General features: G+C 50.8%; 3 protein-coding genes across 4 annotated transcripts; 1 reads left to right on the forward strand and 2 right to left on the reverse strand.

Moving 5' to 3' along the window:
- The first annotated feature begins 6 nt into the window (after positions 1-6).
- Positions 7-9475, forward strand: Znf646 (zinc finger protein 646). Its single transcript, XM_076839857.1, has 3 exons — positions 7-479; positions 1730-7137; positions 8935-9475. Exons 2-3 carry the CDS (start codon positions 1809-1811, stop codon positions 9054-9056), a joined length of 5451 nt encoding a protein of 1816 aa, XP_076695972.1. The 5' UTR covers positions 7-479; positions 1730-1808; the 3' UTR covers positions 9057-9475.
- Positions 9476-9548: 73 nt separating this feature from the next.
- On the reverse strand, positions 9549-15064 carry Prss53 (serine protease 53). Its single transcript, XM_076840557.1, has 11 exons — positions 14885-15064; positions 13932-13952; positions 13660-13822; positions 12958-13223; positions 12659-12813; positions 12319-12538; positions 11082-11232; positions 10760-11004; positions 10531-10676; positions 10085-10301; positions 9549-9812 (listed from the first exon to the last, which is right to left on the reverse strand). Exons 1-11 carry the CDS (start codon positions 14940-14942, stop codon positions 9793-9795), a joined length of 1662 nt encoding a protein of 553 aa, XP_076696672.1. The 5' UTR covers positions 14943-15064; the 3' UTR covers positions 9549-9792.
- A 1645-nt stretch (positions 15065-16709) lies between these two features.
- Vkorc1 (vitamin K epoxide reductase complex subunit 1) lies at positions 16710-19174 on the reverse strand. Of its 2 annotated transcripts, XM_076840132.1 has the most exons (3): positions 18906-19158; positions 18024-18133; positions 16710-17153 (listed from the first exon to the last, which is right to left on the reverse strand). In XM_076840132.1, the coding sequence occupies exons 1-3, from the start codon at positions 19076-19078 to the stop codon at positions 16942-16944; spliced, it is 495 nt and encodes a 164-aa protein (XP_076696247.1). In that variant the 5' UTR covers positions 19079-19158; the 3' UTR covers positions 16710-16941. The 2 variants fall into 2 exon arrangements, with proteins under 2 accessions (XP_076696247.1, XP_076696248.1); XM_076840133.1 differs by lacking the exon at positions 18024-18133 and having other exon boundaries at positions 16965-17153; positions 18906-19174.
- Positions 19175-20692: the final 1518 nt, after the last annotated feature.

A 20692-nucleotide genomic window follows, 5' to 3' on the forward strand; every position in this document is an offset into this window, starting at 1 on the left:
TGTGGCCAGGCCTGAAGAATTTCCCCCCAAACTCGCACTTATTCAGTATGCATCGGAAGTATTTTGCCTCTCTGGACCGAATGGTGGCTAAGGTAGTGAGAAAGAACACAGCGCTGTGACCTGCGTGGGCGGAGCCAGAGTCACGCCCAGCCAGAACCTGGCACCGGAAGTGTGTTTGTGTAGAACTGCAGCCTGGAGGCGGGACAGGAAGCGTTCCCGAAGCGGAAGTTTCACGGGGAAGATTTTGCATCTAGGACACTTCCTGTTTCCTAGTAACAATAGGAAGTGTCCGCGGAGGTGGGGGTAGAGTTCTGGATCATACCAGCTGTGCCCTCTTCTCTCTACCTTCCTCTTCCTTCTCCTCCGTCTTTTCTTCTTGCACTGTGATCCCCCTTTCCGGGAACCCTGGCTGACTGTTCGTGTGTAGGAGCGCGAGACCCCCCCAAGGCCACCCCCTGGGGCGCGCGGCTGCAGTTAGGGTAAGGGTCCCAGTGCGCAGGCGCGCTCTCGTTCGCGGTTCCCAACGGACGCGCCCGCGGCGGGAACGGGAAGGGGTCGGCGGTGCAAGGTAGGGGTCCTAAGAGGAAATTGGCAGAAGAGCTGAGTGACGATAGAGGACCTCGTTGGTGGTTGATTAGGGAAGGGGACTCTTGAGAGAAGGAGCTTTGGGAAGTGAGAATTCTGGGGGCAGATTCAGTGAAAGGGTTTAAAGTCGGAGATGAATTCTATTGGTGTCCCATGGGAGTGAATAGTCAGAATTGGAAAAGGCCAATATGAGTAGGAGGCAGGAGGGGCTATTACTAAGAAAACAAGAGCTTTAAGGTGAAGACTGCCCCAGTCAGTATGTTTCTCACGTGTAAACTGGTTAACTGGCATTGCAGTGTTGTCAGGATTTAGTGACACAGTGAATATATTTACAGTGCCTGGCACATGGTAATGTTCAGCATGAGTTACTGTCATCAGTATTGAAAAGTAGTAGAGGAAAAAATGAGAAAGGATGGTGAGAGTGAAGTAAGGCGACTCGGACTAGAAAATAGGAGATGAAATGAAATTCAAAGTGTCAAACGAGATGGGATTTTTTTCCCCCCAAAATGGAAGATAGTTGGGGTTTGGGGGTAGTAGGTAAAAGTAGGCAAGAGAGTTTTTGGGAAGAAGACCTTGAGACACTGAAAGGACTTGGAATGAGTGGGGGGAATAAACCAGTCCCTTCTCTGTAGATGACTTCTTTTTTAAAATATTTTTATTATTGATGGAGAAAGTAGCCGTTTTTTCAGTGCTTCCAGGTTACTTTATTTAGTTGAAGGATAAAGGAGAAAGGGTTGGACTTTCTTATTCTGAAGCCTAGGAACAATTCTAGTTTCCTTTTTCAGGTGTCATAGAAATTTTTTGTTTTCACAGAATTATAGAGAATATAAGATTGGGAACAGTAAACCTTTTGAATCTGGCCTGAAAGACATGATATTAGGTTTGTGATCAGAAGTGAGTTACTCTCTAGACTTCTATTCCCTTATCTTTTAGGTATGACTTAAGCCTAGAGGAACTCCCATATTTGGGGAGCTGTGCATAGGCCTTAAATGATGGTGCTCCCAGATTAGATCTTGTAGAAAGTAGATCGCTGGGCATTGATGGTTAGGTAACCTCTCAGTGACCTCTAGTGAATGTGTGGCTCATAGAAACAAGAGTCAAAGTTAATTCAGGCCTGTTTTTGATAACGACCCCCTCTTCCTAGGCCTTGGCTCCTCCACCAGAAGATGCTGCTGCCACCTGTCTGTTCCTCCTGAACCTCCAGGTTTCTGTCACATTGACCCATGGAGGACACGCCCCTCTCACTTAGCTGCTCTGACTGTCAGCGTCACTTTCCTAGTATCCCAGAACTGTCACGGCACCGAGAACTGCTCCATCCATCTCCCAACCAGGATAGTGAGGAAGTTGACAGCATCCCTCGTCCCTACCGCTGTCAGCAGTGTGGGCGGGGCTACCGTCACCCCGGGAGCCTGGTCAACCACCGCAGAACCCACGAGACTGGCCTTTTCCCTTGTACCACCTGTGGCAAGGACTTTACTAATCCCATGGCCCTCAAGAGCCACATGAGGACTCATGCTCCTGAAGGCCGGCGCAGGCGCAGGCCCCCCCGCCCCAAAGAAGCCACTCCACATGTCCAGAGTGAGACGGTATCCACTGACTCCTGGGGCCAGAAGCTTGGCCCTGGGGAAGGCTGGGGAAACCAGACAAAACATACAAAAGACACACCTGGTTGTGAGTCTGGATCTGACCCTAGGGCAACCTCTGGCACTTGGGAAGATCTGCCTACCAGACAAAGGGAAGGCTGGGAAAATCAACCAGATTCTGAGGAGATTGCAGAGGTCTGGGGGTCCACCACCAACTCTGCCAGAACCCCACCTCTCCCCACCCCAGCAAGCAGCCTCCTTAGCAATTTGGAACAGTATTTGGCTGAATCAGTAGTGAACTTCACTGGGGGACAAGAGCTCACCCAGTCTCCTCCTGCTGAGGAGGAACGGCGATACAAGTGCAGTCAGTGTGGCAAGACCTACAAGCATGCTGGTAGCCTCACCAATCATCGCCAGAGCCACACCCTGGGTGTTTATCCTTGTGCCATCTGTTTCAAGGAGTTCTCTAACCTCATGGCTCTGAAGAACCATTCCCGACTACATGCCCAATATCGGCCTTACCACTGTCCTTATTGCCCTCGTGCCTTCCGGCTTCCCCGGGATCTGTTGGAGCACCAGCAGTCCCATGAGGTTGAAAGGCAGGAGCAACCGTGGGAAGAGAAAGGGATGCCCACTACCAATGGTCACACAGATGAGAGCAGCCAGGACCAGCTACCTAGTATACAGATGCTGAATGGCTCTGGGGAGCTCAGCACTTCTGGGGAGCTGGAAGACAGTGGCCTGGAAGAATACCGGCCTTTCCGTTGTGGGGACTGTGGCCGTACATACCGGCATGCTGGGAGCCTCATCAACCATCGAAAGAGCCATCAGACAGGTGTCTACCCCTGCTCAGTCTGTTCCAAACAGCTGTTCAATGCAGCTGCTCTCAAAAACCATGTGCGGGCTCATCATAGACCTCGGCAAGGAGCCGGGGAAGATGGACAGTCATCAGTACCACCAGCTCCTTTGCTGTTGACTGAAACCACCCACAGAGAAGATGGGGTCCCTACCACCACTCTAGACCATCGCCCCTATAAGTGCAATGAATGTGGTCGGGCTTACCGCCACCGGGGAAGCCTGGTGAACCACCGACACAGCCATCGAACAGGAGAGTACCAGTGCTCACTATGTCCCCGCAAGTACCCCAACCTAATGGCCCTGCGAAACCATGTACGGGTACATTGCAAGGCTGCTCGCCGAAATGCAGACCCAAGGACTGAGGGTCCCCCCAGCCACCTCAAGGTGGAACTCCCACCTGACCCAGTGGGAGTGGGGACAGCCTTACACACAGATCAGGAGCACTTATGCAAACATGAAGAAGAGGCCACTGATATCCCCCCAGTAGCAGATGGGACATCACCACAGATATGTAGCATCTGTGGGATGCTCTTTGAAGATCCTGACAGTCTTGAACATCATGTCCTGACCCATAGGGCAGGGGAAGTGGAAAATAGGACAGAGGCCACAATGTCACCTCCTCGGGCATTTGCCTGCCGAGACTGTGGGAAGAGCTATCGCCACTCGGGCAGCCTTATCAACCACAGGCAGACCCACCAGACAGGGGACTTTAGTTGTGGGGCCTGTGCCAAGCACTTCCATACCATGTCTTCCATGAAGAACCATTTGCGACGCCATAGCCGACGGCGGAGCAGGCGACATCGAAAGCAGGGTGCCAGTATGGGAGAAGCCAAACTCCCACCAGGGGGAACGTGGGTCCAGGAGTTGGAAGACAATGGGGGCTTGGATCATCCCCAAGGACCTTTAGGGGAAAGTCCTTGTAGGACTGAAGGCAACTTGGAAAGTGATGGGAGCTGTTCACAGGTTGAATCTGAAGGTGACAAATGTGAGCTTGAGAGGGATGAGGCCTGTGATAAAAAGAGCAGAGACACTGAGAATGGACTAGAAAGGAAGGAGTCTTGTTTTCTTGACAATTTGGACATCCCAGGTAATGAGGAAGGCAGCGGGACTCACTTCTGTATTGGCCTTCCTGGGATGGACAAAGACCAGAAACCGACTACTGAGCAGCCTAACTCCTCTTCCCACTCTTCTGAAACTGTCACCAGCTGGCAATCTGAGGTCACTCACACATGTTCTGACTGTGGGCGCTCTTTCCCCCATGCCACTGGCCTGCTAAGCCATAGGCCCTGCCATCCACCAGGCATCTATCAGTGCTCACTGTGCCCGAAGGAGTTTGACTCTCTGCCTGCCCTACGCAGTCACTTCCAGAACCATGGGCCGGGGGAGGTAGTCTCAGCACAGCCCTTCCTCTGCTGCCTCTGTGGTATGATCTTCCCTGGGCGAGCTGGCTACAGGCTTCACCGGCGCCAGGCTCACAATTCCTCTGGTATGACTGAGGGCTCAGAGGAGGAGGGGGAAGAAGAAGGAGCTGTAGAGGCGGCCTCCACCCAATCCCCTCCATTGCAACTCTCAGAAGCAGAGCTGCTGAATCAGCTGCAGAGAGAGGTGGAAGCATTGGATGGAGCAGGTTATGGGCACATCTGTGGCTGCTGTGGTCAGACCTATGATGACCTGGGGAGCCTAGAACGTCACCACCAAAGTCAGAATTCAGAAAACACCACAGACAAGGCTTCTAGCTGCTTGGAAATGTTAGACGATGCCACGGAGGTGGTTGCTGACAGTGTCTTTGAGGGCATAGTGACCTCTGTTTCTGGAGAGGGTGGGGATACAAAGTCTGAAGAGGAAGTAGGTGGCACAGTTGCAGACAACCTTTGCATGCAGGTTGATGAAAGTTTTCTGGAGGTCCAACCCCGTCCCTTTCGCTGCAACCAGTGTGGCAAGACTTATCGCCATGGGGGCAGCCTAGTGAACCACCGCAAGATCCACCAGACTGGGGACTTCATCTGTCCTGTTTGCTCCCGCTGCTACCCCAACCTGGCTGCCTACCGTAATCATCTGCGGAACCACCCTCGCTGCAAAGGCTCTGAGCCTCAAGTGGGACCCATCCCAGAGGCAGGAGGCAGTAGTGAGCCCCAGAATGTGGCAGAGAAGGTGACAGAGCAGGCAGAAGTCGGAAAGCTCCAGGAAGAACTTAAAGTGGAGCCCTTGGAGGAGGTGGCTAGAGTGAAGGAAGAGGCATGGGAAGAGACCACTGTGAAGGGAGAGGAGATAGAGCCAAGGTTAGAGACGGCAGAGAAGGGCTGTCAGACAGAGGCCAGCTCTGAGCGGCCCTTCAGCTGTGAGGTGTGTGGCCGCTCATACAAACATGCTGGTAGCCTCATCAATCACCGGCAGAGCCATCAGACTGGCCACTTTGGCTGCCAGGCTTGCTCCAAGGGCTTTTCAAACCTCATGTCTCTCAAGAACCACCGGCGCATCCATGCAGACCCTCGGCGTTTCCGTTGCAGCGAATGTGGGAAGGCCTTTCGCTTGAGGAAACAGCTGGCTAGTCACCAGCGAGTCCATTTTGAGCGGCGTGGGGGTACCCAAAAGATGACTCGAGAAGATCGTCCCTTCCGATGTGGTCAGTGTGGACGGACCTACCGCCATGCAGGCAGCCTCCTGAACCACCGGCGCAGCCATGAGACAGGCCAATACAGCTGCCCCACTTGCCCCAAGACTTACTCAAACCGCATGGCCCTTAAGGACCATCAGAGGCTGCATTCTGACAGTCGGCGGCGGCGGGCAGGCCGGTCCCGGCGGGCAACTGTACGCTGTGCTCTCTGTGGCCGGGGCTTTCCTGGCCGGGGATCTCTAGAGCGGCACCTGAGGGAGCATGAGGAAAAGACTAAACAGGAGCTGGCCAATGGCCATGGAGACCCAAGTGGTACAGAAGGCAATGAAGAGAATCTGGCCAATGATCTGGGACTTAAAGACAGATCAGGTAGTATTGAGTCAGTACTCCAGGTAGAAGATGGAGCCATAAGACCAGGGGAACACAGTCAGAGCCCCATCAGGGCAGAAGGTTCAGATGCTGCAGAGCTACTGTCATGGGGCATGGGGAAGGCAGATGGGTGGCAAGGAGATAGGAAACTAATGAATCACAGTGGAGATTGGGTTCTTCAGGGTCAGCTGTTAACTAAGCCAGAAGACAAATCAGAAGACAATGTCCCCAGTAGTCCTTGCCATCTTCCTGACAGTCAGTCCAATGGACCTAGTCTGAGTCATGTGGATAGCTGGGACAATGGAGACGGCAGCTCTCAGTTCCAGCCAGAGAGCCATTCCTATTCTTGTAGCCAATGTGGTAAGACCTTTTGCCAATCAGATGGCCTTTTGAACCATAATACCCACAAGACAGATCGCCACTATTGCCTGCTTTGCTCCAAGAATTTCTTAAATCCTGTAGCCACTAAGAGTCACAGCCACAACCACATAGCTGCTCAGGCCTTTGCCTGCCCTGACTGTGGCAAGGCCTTTCAGTGCCACCATGAACTGGTCACCCATCTGCAGACTCATGCCAAGGGCTACAGTCAGATGCCAAGTCAGATAGAGGAGGCCAGAGGTCCCCAAGCTGGGATTATAGAGGACAAAGCAGGTCTCCCTGGTCAAGAGAAAGCTCAGGAGGCCACTTCAGAACACCCCAGGGCTCCAGAAGAGAATGCTGAGCAAGCTAGTGGAGGGCAAGGAGTAAATTCCATAGCAGCTGAAGACAAGGAGCGGCCTTTCCGCTGTGCCCAGTGTGGGCGTTCCTACCGCCATGCTGGGAGCCTGCTGAACCACCAGAAGGCCCACACCACTGGACTGTATCCCTGCTCCCTGTGCCCTAAACTTCTACCTAATCTGCTGTCTCTTAAGAACCATGGCAGGACCCACACAGACCCCAAACGCCACCGCTGCAACATCTGTGGCAAGGCCTTCCGGACAGCTGCCCGGCTAGAGGGCCATGGGCGGGTCCATGCACCTCGGGAGGGACCTTTCACCTGCCCCCATTGTCCCCGCCACTTCCGCCGCCGAATCAGCTTCCTGCAGCATCAGCAGCAACACCAAGAAGAATGGACAGTGGCCAGATCTGGTAAGCGGGCATGAATGGGCTTGGGTAGAGGATTGAAGGATCACAGAAAGAGGGTGGGCATTAGAGGAAGGTAAAACCAGGCCCTAAGGTAGGTTTGGGATAAGGAATGAGAGAGCTACATATACTCTAAGAGAGTGGGGGACCTAAAGTGAAGAAAACTAGTTCAAGGATGCTGCCTTTTGAGCAACTGAGATCTGAACCAATCCCTGTTGTCAAGGAGAAGCGATAAGCTGACTGGACGAGGTCTGTGCTATATGCTTCATCCCAGAGTTGAACTGAGACATCTTTCAGGCTTCGTGGCCTGAGAGTGTCTTAGGGGTAGACTCTAAGGGGAAATGCAATAATAATAATGTAGGGTGGATCCTGGGCTCCATCCTGGGCTCACATAATGTATGGGTTAAACTCATTTTGAAATCCGATTGACACTTCAAATAAGAACAAGCTCTTTGGGGTGTAGGATAGAGAGTGGACCAGCTGAAAGGCAGCCCTAGCTATTTTAGAGGCACTATAGGGGAAGCACACCTGCTTTGTTAACTAGAATTTACATGTAAGCCCCACTTTCCCCTAAAGTGATACCTGGAGCTCATCATTCAACCTCTCAGGGACTCAGCTTCCTTGTTTGTAAAATGAAAACGTTAATACCAAACCATGGTCAGATAAATAGTGTAGTGGGTTGGAGCAGGTAGCTGTGTAGGCTCCTGTGCTATAGTCAAAGAGGAATTCCTTTTTGTTTCATTGGTAGGGGAGGGAATAGCTGAATATTTCTTGACTATTATATATGGAAACCCTCCTGATTCAGCCAGTAATTATTTTCAGAGGAAAAAAAAAGTGAAGTCATTGATTTTGTGTAGGTTTTTTTCTTTCTCAAAATGGGCATGGGTGGGGAATTATTGGGAATGCCAGGATTCCTGTGTTCTCATATAGTGTGGGTGTCGGGGAAATGGCCTGCAGGCCTGGGTGAGGGGTGGGATCAGCCCCCTCAGTCAGTGACTGCCTCTGCTTTGACTGCTTTATGATTTTACTACTGACTTGGCTGTGGAAACTGGGTCACTGGTCAGTATGCAGCTCCTTGTCCCTCTTTCCCTATATCTTGTCTCTGCTCTTTTTTCTTGGAAACTAGGCCTCTAATCCTTTCCTAGGACCTTTGCTCCCACATCTCTTTTTCTTTCTTTAGTGAACTCTTATGTTCTCCCTCTGCTGGCCATCTTTTTAGGATCTAACCAAACCACCCTTTCCACCTGCAACCCCCCACCCACTGCATGTCTTAACTTGGAGGACTGAGTCACAGATAATTATTTCTTTGAAGCCTGGCTTAGCTGTAGCAATAGCAGTTATTAGCCCCTATCTCTCATCCTCTATCGAGGGGATCTCAGTGTAGACTCGCCTCCACCCAGCCTGTTGAAGGATGAAGCTGTGGAGGAGTGGGACAGCCTCTTCCTTCAGCAAGCCCTGGGCTCTATCCTTCCACCTTCTCTAGAGAGGAGGACCCATTCCATCTAGTGGCCACCAAGGGTGGGTATCCTAAGATGGTAGGCCTTTCACCAGAGCTTATCAGTGGAGAGGATGGTGGGTGACAATCTACTGGAAGCAAAAGGGATGACTCTCAATATAAAAGATTTCTTATGATTTCAAGGCAAATGGAGTGAGTGCCAATTGGGAAAATAATTAGGAATCCTAGAATTACTGGGCTTTCATATGGACTTCTGGGACCATGGGCAGGTAGGAATGGCCTGCAGCCTGGGAACATGTGGCATCTGCCCCCCTCAAGTTGGTGACTTCCTCTCTTTCTCTTCCCAGGAGCCCCAGTGGCACCAGCGACAGGCAGAGGGGATTTGTCATTGCCCCCTCCACCCACTCCCACAACCCAACTTCTGGACCCTTCACCCCAGTGGCCTGCAGACCTCAGCTTCTCCCTCTGAATTTCATGTCTCCAAAGATCAGAACACTGGAGGGAGCGGGGGTGCAGGCAGAGAGGGGCTTGATCTCCTTGTTTTGCTCAGGAGTAGCTTGGGCATCCCCATCTCTTTTCTCCTCTCCCTGTGAAGAGGACCCACATCTGGCTTCTTTCCCAAGAAGGGGAAAGGTCATTCCTCATGTCCCTGCCCTTGAAGGACCTCCTTCCCCCAGCTTTTGTCACCATGCTCTTCCTGGTGCCAGGCTCTGCCAAGGTGCTGGGCCACCCTCACCAGCTAGATTCCAATGCTGGGGAGTGGCAGACTCAGAGCACCAGGAGTGGGAATGTTGCCTGTGGAAGGGGAGCCTTTTGCTACAGTTTGTAACTTATTTTCTAAAGTCTATTTTGTAACAATTTATTTAAGTTTAAAAAATGGAAAATTGCTCCCCCCAAAAAAGAAAATTTCAAAAGAGATGACTGGTGTCATTGTATCTGAGAGAATGAAGTATAGGGGGAACTGGGGATGCCTGCATTGGACAGCAGAGCTGAGTGTGGGAAGACCCACAGGTGACATCTCTGTCCTGCAGGGCAGAGAGTGGGAGCATCTTCTGATTTTGGGCAGGCTCTTCCCATAGGCAAATGAGCTGTTGGGCTGCCTCAGGGATTGGAAGTACACATGGCGTGGAGGCTGGGGCAGAGGAGTTGATGTGGGAGTTGCCTCACTTTTCTCGCGTCCTGTGAACAGCCTAGAGAGTCACCTGTCAACAGCTGGCTGGTTGACCTGTCAAGGTGAAAAAGTAGGGTGGGGTTGGCTTCATCCTCACAACTTAGTTCCCTCCCTTAAAAGAGTAGTGTCTGTCTTGGTTCCTGTGGCAGATGAGAATACTGAGGTTCAAAGAGGTTAAGAGGCCTACTCCCTAGCATCCACATGGGTCTGTCCAGTACTCTTTCCCATCCAGGTCAGCTACAGGTGAGTTAGAATAGTGCTCTCCCTAAATTGAGGGAGGAGTCTAAAGAAAGGCAGTTCATCAGGAAACCCTTGGGGTCACATACTCCAGTTGGCTAGGCAGCTTCCAGCCTCAATCTCAGGCTCTGGCTCCTCAGCGAAGTAGACCTGCCAGTCCAAACTGCTGATCCAGTCCTCATAGGCAGGGAGTGCTGTGAAGACTGCAGACTGTGCAGGGCCTTGGCAGGCATCCCCAAAGCTATGTAGACCAGCTAGGAACCATGTGCCCCTCACCTTGTGCACCAGTGGTGCTCCAGACAGGCCCTGTGAGGTCAGGTGACACTGGGTGACTTCCTTTTTTTCTTTAGGCAACTGGGGAAGAGCGAAAGGGGCTAGGGACTGGATCTCTGGCAGTTTTGGGGCTAGCTGGCAGAAAGGATTACTTTCAGGTGGGATTAGAGCTAGAAGCCAAGCCTGACAGGTCTGTTCATGAACTGCAGGGTGAGGGAGGGCTGGGGGTCTGTTGGATATGGTTTGATGAACTGGGTCTCACCTCACAGTGGGGTAGCTCACCCACAACACTGGTACACACCATCCCTGGCAAAATGGGGATACCATCACTTCCAGGGGCTGCATGCAGACGACTGCAGGCTCTTGGCCCCAAAAGAGTCACAGGTACCATCTGGGGGGAGCTGATGCCTACAGGACAAGGGAAAAGAATCAGAATGTCCCATTGGCCTTTAGGCTGGATGGACAACTCCTGATGGCCTGGTTCTACATACCTGCTCCTTGGTGGGCCATCCCCAGGACCCAGCCACGTTCCCCATCAGGCAGGTGGTGATCAGTGTAGGGCAGGCAAAGGGGCCGCACTTTGGGGCCTAGTGTCACAGGTTGGGCCAGCAGCAAGAGGGCCATATCATAGCCCCCCTCTGGGTGGGTATAGGCCCCATGGAGGATGAGTTGCTTCAGGCTGTGCTCCTCTGTTTCAGCCCCTAGCCCTACACTCCACTCCTCTAGGGTCTGGCGCCTGTGCAGAGGCAGCATTGAGAGCACTGGGTAACAGAACTGGGGCAAGGGGCACAAAGGAGAGGTGCAAGAGCTCACCCAATGAAGCAGTGGGCAGCGGTCAGCACCACCTCCTCTGACACAAGTGCTCCGCCACAGGCCAGTCTCCCCTGGTGCTTCAGCCTGGCATCCCAGGGCCACTGGGAGGGGGCTCCTGCCTGGGGACCATTGGTCCTCAAGGATCCACAGGCTGAAAAAGATGAATTATGTCATTTGACTTAAGTGTTCACTGTGTGCCATGCCCTGTGCTTAAATATTTCCCATGCGCTATCAAATCCTCTCATAGCCTTTTAAATTGACTTTTGTTACCCTCATTACCAAAAGTAACCAAAGTTCCTGAGAAGTTAAGTGACTTTCTTCTAGCTCTTAAACCAAGAGCAAGTAGCAGACTTGGGATTCAAAAGTCAGGGATGGCTGGGAGTGGTAACGAAGGCCTGCGATCCCAGCCACTCAGAAGGCTATGACAGGAGGATCACAAGTAAGAGGACAGCCTGGGCAATTTTGTGAGACTCTTCCCCAAAACAAAAGGGCTGGAGATGAAGCTCAGTGGTAGGGAACTCCTGGATTCAAAAGCCAACCTGAGCTCTTAACCCAGATGGTCTGACAGTACTCTGTCCCAGTCTTCCAGGAAGGGCCCTGCTCATCACTCCCCCGCTCCACCCATCTGCACTCCTCCAGGCCTGGACTGGCTCCAGAATTCCTGGCTCACTTGTGCTTCTCTCAACATCAAGACATAGCTTCCTTCCCAGGAATTATTTTGCATGCAGTTTGCATGTCAGTCACTTAATGCCAGGTGTCTGAGTGGGTGCCCTGCCCTGTCTCACTGAATCTCTGTGCGGAAGCTTGTAGCTTCCCCAAAAAACTTCCACTCAAATCTCAGTGATCCCTTTTCTTACCTAAACTCCAAACCCATAAAGCTCAAAGCATCCTATACCTCTCAGCCCCAATGGGGTTATTCCCATCCCAAGGGCCAAAAGAGGCCTTAAAGGCCCATTGGTAGTGTGTTGTATCAACTCTATTCTGTATTTTTAAAAAATATTTTTTGTCAATGGATCTTTTTTATTTTATTTTATTTATTTATTTATATGTGGTGCTGGGGATCAAAAAGGGCCTCACACATGCCAGGCAAGTGCTCTACCAATGAGCCACAATTCCAGCCCCTCAACTCTATTCTGAACTGAAGTTTGCTGTACTGTGGCTTCCACCTGCTGCCCAGAAATCCTCATGCAGGCTTCAGTATCCCCATACATCCCCACTCTGAACACTCTGCTCATACCTACACAGCTATCCTCATCACTGGTCTCCACAGTCCCTGGGTTCTGGGCCAGGAAGGCTGCCCCCTGAGCGCGAGCCTGCAGCCAGGAGCTGTGAGCAGCTATGTCGGTCAGCAGCACAGGATTGTCCTCCTGAGCACATCTTGATGCAAAGCTGATGATCCCTGCCTGAACCCAATGTCCATCAGGCTCACGGCACAGCACAGGACCTCCAGAATCTCCCTGGAGCCAGGCAATGGAGACAAGGACAGACACCCTCTGACTGCAGCCCTTCTATTCTTCTCTGGGTTGAGCCCCCCAGCCCAAGGCTAGGTTCCCTCTCCTTTTCCCTTCCCCTCAAACCTGACAGGGCCCCTGCACCCCAGGCTGAGCACCCCCACACAGCATTCCCGGCCTAGCTGGGCTAGCCAGGAGTCGCTGATGCAGCCGGTTGTAGAGACAGTTACATGTGGGACGGCTGATTAGATGCAGGCGCAAATTCCGTAGGGTCCTGGGAGCTGGCAAAAAAGATAGGGGTTAAGGCTGGAATCTGAGTTCTGGGAAGCAAGGGAGACTTGGGGCCGGGACAGGCGGGAGATAAGACTATGTGTCATTGGGATAGCAGAGTGCCTCTTTGGGCTTTAGGCTAGGACGGCACTTACCATCACTGGTGTCTTGATCCCAGCCAGTGGCCCAGCAAGAGGCTCCAAAGGGGAAGCGATGCCCAGGTTGGGGTAGGCAGAGGGGTGTGTGGGCTGTGGGGTGGGCAAGCTGAAGCAGGGCCAGGTCTGAGCCCTGGCTGTAGTGGTTATAGGCCTTGGGCAACTGTAGGGCAGCCACCCCCACCTCCTCAGCCCCTGGGCTTAACCCCTCACGCTGCAGAGAACCAAGGACAACGGACCAGGAGCTCAGTTCTGTCGCTGCTGCCCTGAAATAGGAAAGGTAAGACCCAGGCTATTGAGTGCAAGGAGAGAGTGACGCCATGACGCCGTAGGAGATAGCACAGGTAGGTGGAAGGTGGGAAGATATCAGTCCATGACTTTAAGCACAGTAGTTCCTTTTCTCTCCAGCTCAGTCATTTGTAAATGAAAGGTTGAGTTTCTGAGTTCCTACCATGAAAGTTTTTTTTTTTTTTTGGTGCTGAGGATTGAACCCAGGGCCTTGTGCATGCAAGGCAAGCACTCTACCAACTGAGCTATATTCCCAGCCCCAAGGTTGTTGTTAAAATTAACTTGAGAATATGTACCTGACATATGTCAGATTATCAAATGGAATTTGAGGTGCAGGGACTAGTTTTGTGGGGCATGGTAACAAATCATCCACCCCTAAGCCAGAGACCCTACCTGACCCCAACCATGACTCACTTTTCAAAGCAGTGGGCAGCAGTGAGAACCCAGGTGTCTGCCACAAGGGAGCCACTGCAGATGTGGACTCCCTGCCTCCTCACACTGGCCTGCCAGGGCCATTCACCAGGTGCTGTGTTGCCCTCCTGAGGCTTGGGGGGGCCAGGGCCACGCTGCCCACAGACTGTGGAGAGGGATGGGTCAGACAGACCCATCCTGCCTCCACCCCAGGCCTGACCCAGACCCAAGTAAGATCCAGCCTCCATGTCCCCACATCTTTCCCCAGAGCTTACCACGCTGAGCTGCTTGAAGACCTTGGGGAAAAAAAGAGACACAGGTGAGGCTTGGGGGCACCTAACCTCCTGGTTCAAGCTCAGTGGGGACAGTCCCTGGGTCCTTGCCTATGACTCTGGCTACCTCACCAGCCCCTCCCAGAATGAAAATATTTATATGAGGCCGAGAAACAGCTTTTATTGGAACCCATTCAGAGTGCACACTCAGTAATTAGTCCTCCTCCCTCAGCTGTGCTCATCATTCCTGGGCCTGAGAAACAGAGCCTGGGGTTCAGCTTGGGACCAGACCAACCTTCCTTTAGCCTTAAGAACCCCCAACTCCTGCTCCCAGCATTGAGTCAGGGAGGCAGCCTGTGTTTGTGGAGAGCATTAGCTTAATTGTCTCTTTAGCTGTGGAGGCCTAAGAGAAGGATTAGAAGCCTATGTCATGTCCAATTGGGGAAGAGCCCCAAAAGATTGAGACTCACTCCACCCCTGTTCTAACAACTCCAGACTCCCCAGCTTCCCAGGAGCTGCCAGGTGTTCTACCAAAGGGTCCCTGCCTTGCCTGTTCTCCTTCACAGGCATACATAGACCCATTGAACAACTTAGCTGAGAGATCCAAGATGGGATGGAGGAAAGACAAATACCCAGGCCAGGGGTGCCCCTGAACTTGCCTGAGGTAAGTCTGAAAGCAGAGAGGCAGACAGCATAAGATATACACATAGGCAGGACTACCCAGAGACACAATGATAGTCCCTGCAGACACAGATTAACCCTGCTCAAAAAAATCATACCCATTTTGACATAGGTGGTCACATATCCCCCTGCCCAAACAACCACACTGACATCATCTTAGGCAGACTGTTGCCCCAGACAGGATCCCTCACCAAATTGCAGGGGCTGAAGAGCAGAGGGTGGCCTGTGAACCCCTACCATGTCACTCCCCACTCCCTCACCAATGGGTGGCTTACCTTCTATAAGGACCACCATTCCCAGGATGAGCAGTACTGATCCCCAGCTCTGCTTCATGCTGCTCCAGGCCACTCTGCTGCCTGTGCTGTGGTTGACAGAGAGGCCACCTGGGTCTCCCTGGCTCCACCTCTGCTCCGCCCCCAGTTGGCTAGTAGTCAGTAGTCATAGCTTTTTCTGGGCTGGAGGGTAGCCAGCAGCTCTTAGCTTTGGGGCTATGGCTGTGTGACCCTGAGCTGGTCAGTCAGTCCTCTCTGGGAATTAACCATGGAGCCAGACTTCCTGGGTTCAAATCCCAGTTCCTCCACTTACTACTTAAGTCACCTTGAACAGTCAACTTGTCTGTGCCTTTGTCAGAAAAACTCAGAATTGGAGCCTGGGGTTGTTGCTCAGTGGTAGAGTGCTCGCCTGGCATGTGCGAGGCCCTGAGTTCAGCCCTCAGCACCACATAAGAATAAATAAATAAAGGTATTTTGTCCATCTACAACTAAAAAATATTTTAAAAAAACGAAAATGAACAAAACTCAGAGTTGATGTTGGGCATGGTGACACACACCTGTAATCTCAGTGACTCAGGAGGCTAAGGCAGGAGGAAAGCCAACCTCGGCAACTTAGTGGGATCCTGTCTCAAAATTAAAAGGGCTGGGGATATGGCTCAGTGGTTAAAGACCCCTGGGCTCAGTCCCTGGCATAAACAAACAAAAATATTCAGAATTGTTGAATGTGAAAATGTTTTGATGAGAGCCTGGCTTCTAATAAACTTGCTTCCAGCATAGAAACATTCCCCTGGAGGTGCGAAGGATATGGTTGACAGACCTTCCTAGTTTGCATTTTTATTTTGTCTTCCCTGCCTATCTCAGGCCAGGGCCAGGTAGGCTTCACATACCTTCTCCAGATGTCTGCTTTCAGAGACGGTTTATACAAAGGTAGGTTTGGGATCAGATCTCTATGCTATTTGCTGGTCATGAATCTATGGCAAATCCCAATCTCTCTCTGGGCCTGTTACCTTCCCAGGAAATAAGGTTACATTGATGCCCACTTTTCTTACAAATGCTGGAAAAGTTGGAAGAGAATATTTGGAGTGCATCTTTTTTTCTCTGACTTCTACCTAAGGCCAACCAGAAACCTCAACCCAGAAGCAGATATGGGACTCGGGGTGTAGTTTAGTGGTACTGTACTTCCCTCATATTTGTGAGGCCCTCCAGAAAGAAACAAAAAAACAAAAACCCTGAGATCTCCCTAATTCTTTCCTGGTACTAGGTGTATGATCTTAGGCAAATTACAATCTTTGTGTACCTCAGGTTCCTAACCAAGTTAGAAATACTAATAACCCTGCTTCCTACAATTGCTACAATGATTAAATACATTAACAAAAATTCTTAAAATAGTGCTTGGCATATAAGCAAGTCATCAGTACTTATCAGGAAGAACAAAACACAACCTGGCCCTGACCCTCCAAAACTGCCAAGACTGGCTTGGAATGGTAGATAAGGCAGTTGGAGGGACTGAGGTTAGATTATAGGAAGATGTTCACAGCACATATGCCCAGAGCCAGAAGGGCAACTTGTCCTTGCAGGTATGTGCTTGGAGGTCTGGCACTTGTGGACAGGAAGGACAAGCTGCCAGCCTATTTCCTGAGGGTGGGAGCTGATGGTGCCCCAGACCTTGCTGACTCCACTACTAGAGGTGAGACTAACCACAACCACCCTTCCCAGACTGGCCCTCCACTTTCCCTCTGACTCATCCTTCCCAGTTCCGGAGAAGGCAACACTGGGGGAAGCCCAAAACCAGTATCCCTAGCAGACAGATGGTTCAGACTTAACCAACTTTATTTAAGAAATTTTATTGCTCAGAACCTTCTCTCCTTGGGCAATTGCAGAAACCTGCCCTTGGGTCAGAGCTAGAGGCACATTTGGTCCATTTTCCTGTGTATGGTTATGGAAGGGATGTGGGGGGGCATAGGATGAAGGGCCTTCTAGGTACCCAGACATGGCCCCCTTGGGCAAGGCTCATGTGCTAAAGCAAAGCAGATGTGGTCAGCCTGGTTTGGGGTGAGGCCTCAGTGTCCTTTGGCCTTGCTCTGGGGTTTTTCCTGAATCTCCCGGAAACTAAGCAACATCAGGCCCACGTTGACAGCATAGGTGGTGATGCAAACAATGCAGAAATCATAGAGCACGAAGAATAGGATCCAGGCCAAGTAGACAGAACCAGCAAGGGATACCAAGGAACTCAGTATCAGTAGGATAGAGGCCCAGTGTCCCCGCAGGCAACCTGCAAAAGCAGAAAAAAATAAGGAATGGCCACATCTAGAACACTGTTATGACTTCTGGTGCTCCTTAGACTGCAGGAGAAAGGTCTCTAAACAGGACGCTCTGGAAGACCCCCTCTAAGACCTTTGTTTACCTATCTGTTCAATGATCCCAGGTTTCCAAATAGTGAATTTTCTTACAGAGCTCTACACAAGACGAAAGGGTTATCTTTGGATTCTCCTCAAAAAGGAACTTCTGGCAAGGTGCAGTGGCACATGCCTTTAATCCTAGCTACTGGAGACTGAGGCAGGAGGACTGTGAGTTTGAGGCCAGTTTGGGCATGTCTTAAAAAAAAAAAGAAAGATCCAGGGGCACGGTGCATGCATGTAATCCCAGTGACTCAAGAGGCTGAGGCATGAAGATTACAAGTTCAAAACCAGCCTTAGCAAATTAATGGGGCCCTAAACAATTTAGGGAGACCCTCTCTCAAAATAAAATATAATGGGAATAGAAAAGACAGTAGAATGAATGGGACATAACTTTCCTATGTACATATATGAATATACAATCAGTGATGCTCCAGATCATGTACAGCCACAAAAATGGGATCCAAATTATAATAAGTTATACTCTATGTATGTAAAATATATCAAAATATACCCTACTGTCATGTATAGCTAAAAATAATAAAAATTTTTATAAAAATAAAATATAAAAAGGATCCTAGGAAGTCTTTAGGGGTTGGTCAGCCTCTGACCTAAACCAATTGAAAGACTCCTGTTAGTGCCCTCCCTGCCTTCTTGCCCCAAGAATGCTTAGTGATGAGCAGCTGGCTGGTCAACTGTCTGGGTGGGACTGGGTTTGCCTAGCTGGAAGGGGCGGGGCCACTCACCTAACCCCAGCTGTAGCGTGTAGAAAATGCAACCGAATATGCTGTTGGATTGATTGAGGACGCTGTCTGCTCCCAGCACATGCTCCACCAGCCCGAAGCCACGGCCCCACCTGGTGATGGTGGTGGTCGTGGGGACCCAGGTTAGTAGTGTCAAGCTAGTGTCAAGCTAGGACTTTGTCCTAGAAAGGTGATTTCCAAGAAGCCACCTGGGCTGGTTGCCCCCATTTTTTATTCCCCATCCACCCGAGGGATCCAAAGGTCCATGACCTCCTGACCTCCCGAATGTTTGGCCACGTCAGGATTCCATATCACTGCCCCCTGTCCTCCCTTATCCCCAGGGCTGGCCATTGCTCTTCCAGGCACCTTTCTATCCTGGACCTTCAATAATGTTTAGATGACAAGGATGGCGTAACCTTTTCCCAAGATGGAAAATCTGAGGCACATTCTCCTAGCCCTGGACTCACAAACATCCAATTTCCTGGCCACCCACTCCCTTCTTCCGTATTCCATCATCGCACTAACTATTAAACCCCTGGTCCTCAAGCACAGCCATATTTAGTCTCCTGCTCCCAGGCAGTCATTACCAGCATTCCCCTCCCCTCGCGCCACGCTCAAGACCACGTCAGTTCCTACTCGCTACTTCTCCCTCTTTCCCGTTAACCGTTGTTCTTTCGCACCCAGATCCACGTGCGATCTCCAGTCCCAGTCCCCAGGACTATCTTCCCCTGTGCCCTGATCTCTTATCAGGAACTTCATTAACTCTGGTAGCCCAGCCCCTGTGCACACCCGATTTGCTGGGCAGTTCGGTTTCAAAGTGTCCGTTCCCTGGGCACCTGGATTCCAGACTCCGTCGGGCCCAAAGCATTCTACTTGCACGCGCACCTGGAGGAGAAGACGCGCGAACAGCTGATGGCAGTGCCAACGTCGCAGAGGGCGCGGTAATCTCGGTCGCGGGCGCGCGCCGCTTTCACGTGTAGCGCGTAAAGGGAAAGCACTAAACCGGTGAGGCAAAGGGCAAACCGCACCCACCCAGGATTCCTCCAGGTGGTGCCCATGTCTGCGGGTCCAGCCGGAGGCGCCAGTTGGAAGAGAACCAGCCACAGAGCAGGGACTGGCAGAGTAGGGCCACGTCCTCTACCACCTCTATGACTGGGCGGTTGGCCTGCCATTCTCCCACTCTCGGATCCAATTGGTTGTTCTTGACATTCAACAGGCGTGACCGCAAGGTAGGGAAACAGCTAGGAATTCTGGGACTGGTAAACTGAATTGAACTTAATTGCAGACGAGGCGGCTATCAAGCATGATGGGAATTGGAGTAGGAGAGGATGCAGGGCATCAAGGGAAATGGAGTCCCAGAATTTTAAAAAATAAGCATTGGGGGATACTGCTCTGCAAGAGAGCGATTACCTAGCATTCTCTGGAAGTCCGGGGTTCAATTCCCAGCTACACACACACACACAAGTTTAGCGTTTTCTCTATGCCAAGCCCTGTTCTAAACATTGGCACATTCAGTGGACTCTGGAATTCAGCGATTTTGCCATCACATTCAGGAAGCAAGCATGTCCCTTAAAACTAATAGTTCAGGCTATATCCTTCTTGCCTGCGTTGCTTAGACATTTCCTCCTACCTCACTAGCACTTTCTCAAGTTCCATTAAGTTGTCCACACCTTTGACAATTTTCTAAACTCTCCACTATTTTAGCATCCTCCTAGCAAAGCCTGAGCAGGGGTCAACCCAACAGTCTCTCCTATCTAAGCTCCCCTTTACAGTCGTCCCATCTCCCTTTCAACCTCTCCACCCTTTTCATCCTCATGAAAACTTGTTTCTCTTTCCTGTTTTAGAAACAGCAACAAGTTTCCCTTAGCCAGGAGTTTTGAATCACCACTCCCTCTCCTATCCACCTTATGATCCTCATCCTCCCCTTCACAGTCCAGTTTTTGGAAATATTTTATGTTTCTAGTCTCTGCTTCTTCACTTATTCTTTGATTGCCCATATCATAAACCAGCTCCTCCATCAAACACTCCCCTGACAACTAGAGGTGGTTGTCACCAGGATGCTAAGTCCAATGGTTATTTTTCAAGTATTATCTTGTTTGCCCTCCCAATAGTATTAGTCATTGTTAAGCATTCCCTCCTGGGAACTCTCCTCCTTTTGCTTCTGTGATATTTCACTCTCCTGTTGTTCTCCTCCCTATGTGACTGCTCTTTCTCAGATCATTCCTCTTACTCTAGAGATTGTGGTAGGCAGAATAATGATCTTCAAAGATGTTCGTGACTGCCAGGCACAATGGCACCTGCCTATAATCCCAGCAGCTTGGTAGGTTGCTGCAGAAGGATCACAAATTCAAAGTCAGCCTCAGCAACTTAGCAAGGCCTTATGCAACTTAGCAAGACCCTGTCTCACAATAAAAAATAAAAAGGCTGGGGATGTGGCTTAGTGGTTAAGCACCCCTGGATTCAATCCCCAGCACCAAAATAATAAATAAATAAATAAATAAATAAAAATGTTTTTTAAGCACTTGTTATGTGCCAGGAATTACTATTAGGATGTTGAAATAAATAATTAAAGAAGGCAAATACTCATGCTCTTGTCTTATATTGTTGAAAAGAAGGAGGAAATGTGCAATTAATAATGATAAATACAGGAGCTGGGGTATAGTTTGGGGGCA

Source organism: Callospermophilus lateralis, chromosome 19, assembly GCF_048772815.1.
Source record: "Callospermophilus lateralis isolate mCalLat2 chromosome 19, mCalLat2.hap1, whole genome shotgun sequence".
In the NCBI taxonomy this organism is placed as follows: domain Eukaryota; kingdom Metazoa; phylum Chordata; class Mammalia; order Rodentia; family Sciuridae; genus Callospermophilus; species Callospermophilus lateralis.